We start from the raw sequence: 7,761 nt of genomic DNA, 5'->3' as shown, positions 1-7,761 counted from the left end.
GAAATATTGTAATAAAACATTTTGAAAGAAAAAGTTACACAATTAGGCCAACAGCTATAAAATAGCTTTAGGCCTGGCTTATAACACCAAGAGTGCTGATCAGACTGTAGTGACACATTGAACATTTCATTAACAAAAATATTGGCACCAGCCACAACATATTTTGGTTGTCACTTACACGGAATATTGTATTTAAACAACTATGCACTGCAATTCTAACACACTAGGTGTTCATACACTGCAGTTAACCCCTGAAGCTTTAAGCTACCAGGAATTCCCATATTTTCTGTGCACAAAATTTACTTTGTGCGTTATCAGAATCACATTTCCAGTTTTCAAATCTCCCCCCCGTCCCCTACGACATGCAGTACGTTATATGTGGCAGAGAGCACTCTAGCTTCCCCTATTTGACTAACAGCATGTTCCTGATTACCTCAACAATTTTATGCTAATCTCAGAGCTTCTGCTTTAGCTCTCATCTCCTAGAAACAAAATAAAGCATTCTGAGAATCTATTCCAGGAATAATTTTTTTTATGCATAAGAAAATAAAGCATTTAATATAAGTATGTCTGAAAATCCAAGAGGCATTCTGATCAAACACTCCCTGAATCCCAGCTACTATTACTTTAAAATCAAAATGAAAATCTAACACATACCATTTACAAATTCTTATTTGGAATTTGTACTCTCCCCCTGGAAATTCATGATTCTCAGGCTTCACCTCTAAACCGATGAGGATAGCAAAGAAACTGACATCTCACATTAGCTGACAATAGATAAAGGTAGTTTAGACAGAAATTATGACACACTTAGATGAATTTAATTCTTTACAAGAATACACTTGTGCTACAAAGGTGAGAAATTAGAATGGGAAAATCATCAGATGGCAAAAAGTACTGGCATTTAAACAAAGGTGTCTTAATACAACATGGTAAAATGTGCCATGTGAAAGACTGCTAGAATCGGCAGCTCTATAAGATTTCGAAATACTTTTATCAAATAAGGAGAGAATTGGAATTGGAATCTGATATTGCTTCCTGCCATGCTTCCAGCAGACAAATATCCCTGTGGAATTGAGTCTACTGAATAACAAGAACCAAATCAAGCAATTTTGGTTTTTCCTTCTTGTACAGATTGAAAGGAAACCAAGCTCTGCCCCATCCTATGCCCCCATCCCAGCACAGGACACTCCCTTGCAGGGTGTATACAAAACCTCCCGGCGGGTTTGGGCAAGCTACAATCCAGATACCATTATTAAGCAGCTACTTTGATAAGAGGAGAAAACACCAGACCAGCATTGAGAATACCCTACTTAGGCATCACAAAAATCACGCACTGTAAGAATATGCTGCTAACTGCCAAATTTGAGCTATTACAGCTGTTCCGAAGTTGAAAACCCATTTACACTAATATAACCTAGATCTCTGTGTGTGTATGTATTTTCTACGTGTGTGTACATATGTGCGTGTGTGTACAATTTTCATGCAATGATCTTAAAGCTTTGGAGACAAGGGTTTTTAGCTTAATTTCAAGTCTTGTCCATATAGCAGTATTGACATGCACCAACTCTGCTAAAGGGCAGGAGAATGAAAAAGACCATGGCACAAATTTTTAAACAATTTTAGGTTTAATTACGTAATGCACCTGTAGATGTTCTAGCATAAACACAATTGTAAAAATCTACATCCTATTTTAGGGTATTTTTCCACCTCCCATCCCTTAAAAGCTGTACAGTTATAAAAAATGTGACTCTCAAGCAAAATAAACTTTTTTTTTTTTTTTTTTTGCAACATACAAAATAAGTTAAACGATTCAGAAGGTCTTGTCATTAAGTTTCCCAATGACTGTGTTCTGGCCATCCATAAGCATGACATGCAGCTCCTGGTCTATGACCAGAACTCAATAAATACAGGTCAAACAAAACCCCAAACACTTAAGTTAGATTTCTTTAGAAACTGATGAAAGTCAAGAAAATATATAGTTAGGGTTAACAATTCCATTCTTAACTTACATCATCCAGTGGCAAAATGAACAAGGCAGGTCAATCAGTCCTTAGTGCATTTTCTAGCTTGTACCGGTTTGGCAGAAAACACAAATGTAGTTCCTTTAAAAATGTTTTCTTCTCATTTAAAATGTCTAAGGAGTTTAATTAATAAATTTGTACTTGTCTAATAATTTGTTATACCCTCTCATATAATTTATGCATAGGATAGACATTTCCTAAAGTTATTAAAATAAAAACATTTTCATTAACTGAAATCACTATAATGTGCCAGAACTGGGTTTGCAGCATTTCCCAGAGTGAAATATGGTATAAATATAAAATGAAAAAAAAATTGAGCTTACATAACCAAATTGAGGAAAAAAATCCATTAATGGAATCCTATTCTAATCAATTTCTGAGAGGGTTTATATGAATAAAAAAAAAAGTGTTGAGTGTACAATCTGAAGCGGTTATATACCAAGCACACTATATTTTGGTTTATTTATGACTGCTTGCTTGCTGGGGAAAGACTCTATCTTCAATATTAGTCACATAGTTACTTAGCAATTCTTGGCACTCAAAAAATGTTAAATGAAATTTAAGTTGGAGTGAAATATTTTGAAAACAAAATTATCAAGTGTACACATAACACAATAACCCAGTTTAAATACATTGATAGCAAAGGGCCTTGTTTTTCAGGATTGGTATAAAAACAATGAAGAAAATCAGCAGTTAGCTTGCCACTTCCAAGGTAGGTTTACAGGCACACTGGGAATGGTGGATAAAATAGGAATGGATTTTATTCTAAGAAAGTTTAATAATAGATATTAAGCAGAGGACTAGGTAGATTACAGCAGATATGCAGTCTTGGCATTCTCGCTTCTTGGAGAACCAGGAATACATTTTTAGAATGTCAAACCAAGAAGAACTTCACTATTTTTCTCTAGACTTTCTGTAATTAAACGATGTTCATAATTTCATATCAGTTACAATTATTTGCCTTTTTATAATGTCAATTAATGATTTCAAAGGATTCCTTTTTATTTCTTCTAACATCTAAAGTATGTATATACATATTAATTTATATATATACACACACACATAAATATGTTCATTCCATTAAAAAAAGACCTGGGTCGTTGAATACTTGTTCTATAGCTGTGAGGCAACACCATGAATCATGGACCCGTTCCACTGTGTGGGTGAAGGGCAGAGTTCACAACTTTTTCTGAATATTAAACGTGTAGGTTCAATAGGTTCCTTTCAGTTGTACGGTAGAACTAGCAAATGGTTAACATCTTATCCCCACGAACATAAGCTAAAAAGGCATTCCTTGTGACAAAAGAAATTCCATCAATCCGACTTAAAAACAGCTAACATTTCCCACCATTTCAACTCTAAATAATAAGTAAATGTCTACATTTTTCTTAATATATGTTACTTTGCTCAAATGCATATTATGGGATGGGTTCTATCAACCGAAAAGTGACAACTAGAGTTTCTAATATCCTTTTTAAATTGTTTAAAAATCTTTTTTTTCAACAACTTCTTTAGCATTCAAAGTCCTTGATTCTTTGGAAGGTCACATTTTAAAAAAAAGATTATGAGTAGACATGAAGTTATTCTAAATGAAACTCCTCTTTATTCTCTGAGTTTGCAACCTTGACCAACTGGAAAAAGATGTGTCAAGGAAACCCAACGTCAATATATTAGGTATATTCTTGAAAATATCTCTGCCATCATTCTCTAGTAATGTGCCAACAATGGAAAATGTTTTATATTAAACACTATTTCCTCAGCACAAGCCTACAAAACCAAAACATACATTTTCAGTCTGAGTTCTTTTCACATATTTTAATTCGAAGCTTCTGCTTTACGAAAACTTGGCTACTTTTCAAATCTTTACAGAAATTGCAAACCAAATATTCTGAGTACTAAAATACATCTCCCCTTAATACGTTTGCTAGACTGTGGAGTTTGATATTAGGAGTCCAACTTGTATTTCAAAAAAGAGGTTTAAAGTATTAAAGGGCTCTATTATATAGCAGCTATTATGAAGTTAAATCCACGGTTAAAACTCTAATCACAAGGATCCAAGATGTTCTAAACTCTAGATGAACTGCTGCTTTCCTATACTCTGTCCGGTTCCTAACGACTTAATTACGTCTTTGGATACAGAACATTTACTTTTTCCTAAAATTTCTGGTTTTAACTTCTTCCAAACATGTTTAGAGTTAATATTTCAGCAAACACGGACTCATTGAGGGACTGAATCTAAACATCAAGCAGCAGAATTGTCTTTGATCACCCATGATTAATCTATCTGCATAACAATAATTTCTAAGTATCAACTGCTTGGATCATGCTCTTTGTAGATGAAGCATAATTAATTGGTTTAATCAGAATGTAAGGTTAGAAGGGATACACTCACTATAAAGTTCACAAACACTTAATTCAAGTTTGGTAAATAACAGGCAGCAAAAGTGGTATCAAAGCCCACGTCAGTGGGACATTTGCTAAATGGAATACTCAGGCTTTACTAGGGAAGAGATTACCTTTGCTCTTTGTAGCAGAAGGGTAAAAAGAACTTCTTATTTCACATTAGGCATCCTGTAAAATAAATAATCTACCCATTCTTATCACTTGCTTAACTGAAGAGTAGAACTAACAGATGGAAGCAGGAGCTGGTGTGTCCAGAGGTAGAGACAGGGTTTATGGGAGTTTCTACCCAGTAGTGGCTTTATCCAGCTGCAGGACTAAAATGGTAGAGGGAGATTGGGGGCAGGATAGGCCACCTGCACATTCTAACCACTTACCTTGCACTAGTAGGAATCCTTCTACTGCCTGTTTTAGATAGTTAAAAAGGCTAACATTCTTAACTGAATTTCAAATAAATGGAACCTAGCTAGAAAGGAGGCTTGGGAAGTGAATGTGGCTCCTTACACAGCCCTGTTCTACTGTCTGTGAATGTAAGCCCTTCCCTCCCTTCCAGTGGAACATTGTCTCAAAATAAAAATCACAACTTGCTTGGAACCACATGCTATTGGTGCATCCTATTTTTAGGCTGCTTTCATTATTTTATTTTTTATACAGATACATATACATTGCTAGAATCAAAGCAAAAATATTAATGGGTAGGTACTACAGAACTAAAGTGAAACAAAACAAACAAAAGAACCAACAACTGAAAAATAATAGCTATAAACTTTCAAGGCCAAAAGATAAGATTTAAGGGCAACACCTGTTGAGGAAGGAAAAGGAGTATAAAGTTTCTAGAGAGGTATTTATAATGCAAGTCTAATGCCAGCTTTTTAATAATAAAAAAGAGAAGTGCTTTACTATACACTGACTAGCACATATAATGCTTAATTTGGAAAGAAAAATCAATGAAGTTCCTTGGGCCAGCAGCAGATATGGTGTGTCCATTGCCGGCAACAGACACAACACTGGAACAGAAAAACCCAAATCCCAGGGCAAAAGTATTCACAGAAGTAATGGCTGAAGGTTTCAGAATTTGACAGGCAAGGTTTAATCACAAGTGCTACACTTTGTACAATGTTATTTATGGCTCTGCCTGAAATTTTACAGCTGTAACAGAAACTAAGTAAGATAAAGTTCATATTTTAGTGTCAATTACATGTTAGATATTTAATTAGTTACAAACCCCTTTTTCTTGAAACAAAGGGCTTATCTTTCTTTAAAGTGTTGAGATGTTGGAAATGGATGTCATGCCTATTAAGTACATTGGCGTTTCTCAATCAACTCTTTGTTGGTTGTGTGACTATTTATGAATTTTAATAGAAGTCTAATGGCCAAAGGCCAAAACTACATTCAAACCCTGCTAATATATCCAGGCAGATAGGAAATTCCAACACACACACATAACACACACACATACACACACATACATGCTAAAACTCAACTAAAAACCTCCCAAAGGAACTGCTTTGTTTGTAGACTTCAATTTGAAGTAGATACTAAGGGCAAGAATAGACCAGTTAAAATTCACCTGAAAATCCTTTCCCCTTCTTCAAATGTGCTAAAATACCACTGTCAGCTTAGCATCTCTTCATGCAAGTTTTGTATAGATGTATTTCTTTCAAAATGATATTTCAGATATTGAAATATTAAGTGGCCAGAAGACAAGAGTTACACAATCTGCAAAGTTTACAGTGCACCTGGGCCTTAAGAAAGACCACGCTCATTTCACTAATAACTCTCCATGATAGTATATTAGAGGCCACCTCATCAGCACTGCATAAAGCTGTTTTAAAAAATTTGTTGCTAGCACAATCTGGTTGTCAAAGCTTCATTATACATTTTACTGTACAAATGCTTTTCAGATGATTTTTTTTTTAAACAAGAAACTCTGCTATAACAGAAACTTAGGTTAGAGTTTTTTATGATGGTACTTTCTCGGTCTCTTCTTTATTAAGTGTGGTTATCTCCAATAGTAAACAAATTGATTTCATAAAAGCTGTTACTAAATGACTTACGTATGATGTTATCTACAATTCTCAAACTGCGACAATACAGACTTGAACTTTTAAACAGTCTGTTCATCATCATCTATGCCATGAATGTTTAAATATAATATATATTTAATATGAAAAAGCTAAAGCACAAGTGCTTTCTCCCACCCCTAATTCTGTTTTGGGCCCTCAGAGTCGGAATGCATTCTTATCCACCCTTTTTCACAAAGTCAGGAGAGCTCAGGAAATATAAAGTCAAAAATATACAAATCTTTGTTGTTATTATAATAAGATTTTTTTTCCATGAATGAAATTACCAAGGACCATGAACTTGGAAAAAAAATCAAAAGGAATTTACAGCAATTATTTATCTTCAAAGTTCAAAACTGGTCACTTCACAGAAAGACTTCAGGGTTTGTTGAAATTTTTCTTCTAAAAAGTCATTCTGTAGTGGAGTTTTCTAGGAAAAATAAAACAGCTTTTAATAACTGGCCCGCTGGTGTGAGAGCTACCGTGGAATAAATTAGCACAAAAATGGAAAAAAAGTCTTATAATTGTTCACTGTTACAGACATAATCAACAAGGTCAGTCACTCTCAGAAGCTCATCTTCCTCCTCTTCCGGTGCTCCTGCCTCCTGCCCACCACTTGTCCCATTGGGGGCCAGGCTTGCACTGGCTGTACTGTTGTCCTTGGGGGTCTGAGGCTTCTCAGTTGTCTTGCCAATCAAGTTCTCAATGGCTTTGCCAGGACTTTGTCCATTGGTGGAAGGTAAATCCACTAAGCTATAGTCCAATGGGCTCCCCACCTTGCCAACATTTTCAAAGTCCTCTTCCTCATCACTGTCTATCCGATAGGGCTTCTTGGTGCTCTCTTGTTCTGAGGGCAGGACCCTGGGCTGGCTGTCATGGGCAGGCTGATCTGCATCTCCATGAGCATTGTCACAACTCTCCTCGTCTGTCTCGATCCGGTGTAGCCGTTTTCTGGATGGTTTACCTTCCTCTTCCTCCTCCTCATCTGCTTCTGAATACTCATCTGTGCTTCGACCCCGCTTTCGAACTGACCGCTTTGATTCTTTAGCTAGCTCATCATCTTCAGAGTTCTTGGACATATAGCTCTCTAGAATAAACAGCACATTTAAGCCATTGGCATAGTTAACCATAAACAGATTTAAGTAATTCTCCTTCTCCTCCCTATACTCCACCCCTACGTCCTGCTTTCAGTCTTGCTTGTACATAAATATTTCCCTTCAATAACTGGCCTGATTTCTCTCTCTTCTCAGTCCCCTAACAATGCCCAATATGAT

At 35.8% G+C, this 7,761-nt stretch overlaps 1 protein-coding gene across 2 annotated transcripts in view; it reads right to left on the bottom strand.

The window, feature by feature from the left end:
- Positions 1-5,026: 5,026 nt before the first annotated feature.
- Positions 5,027-7,761, bottom strand: part of RSF1 (remodeling and spacing factor 1) — a 148,033-nt gene continuing 145,298 nt past the window's right edge. For both annotated transcript variants that reach the window (XM_058545533.1, XM_058545532.1), the window contains exon 16: positions 5,027-7,574. In XM_058545533.1, coding sequence (XP_058401516.1) covers positions 7,006-7,574 — 569 coding nt within the window. In that variant the 3' untranslated portion in view covers positions 5,027-7,005. The remainder of the gene's footprint in view (positions 7,575-7,761) is intronic.

This window comes from Diceros bicornis, chromosome 7 (genome assembly GCF_020826845.1).
Source record: "Diceros bicornis minor isolate mBicDic1 chromosome 7, mDicBic1.mat.cur, whole genome shotgun sequence".
Lineage (NCBI taxonomy): Eukaryota > Metazoa > Chordata > Mammalia > Perissodactyla > Rhinocerotidae > Diceros > Diceros bicornis.
Note: the sequence above shows the minus strand (reverse complement) of the source record. Positions and strands in the feature narration are given on the sequence as shown.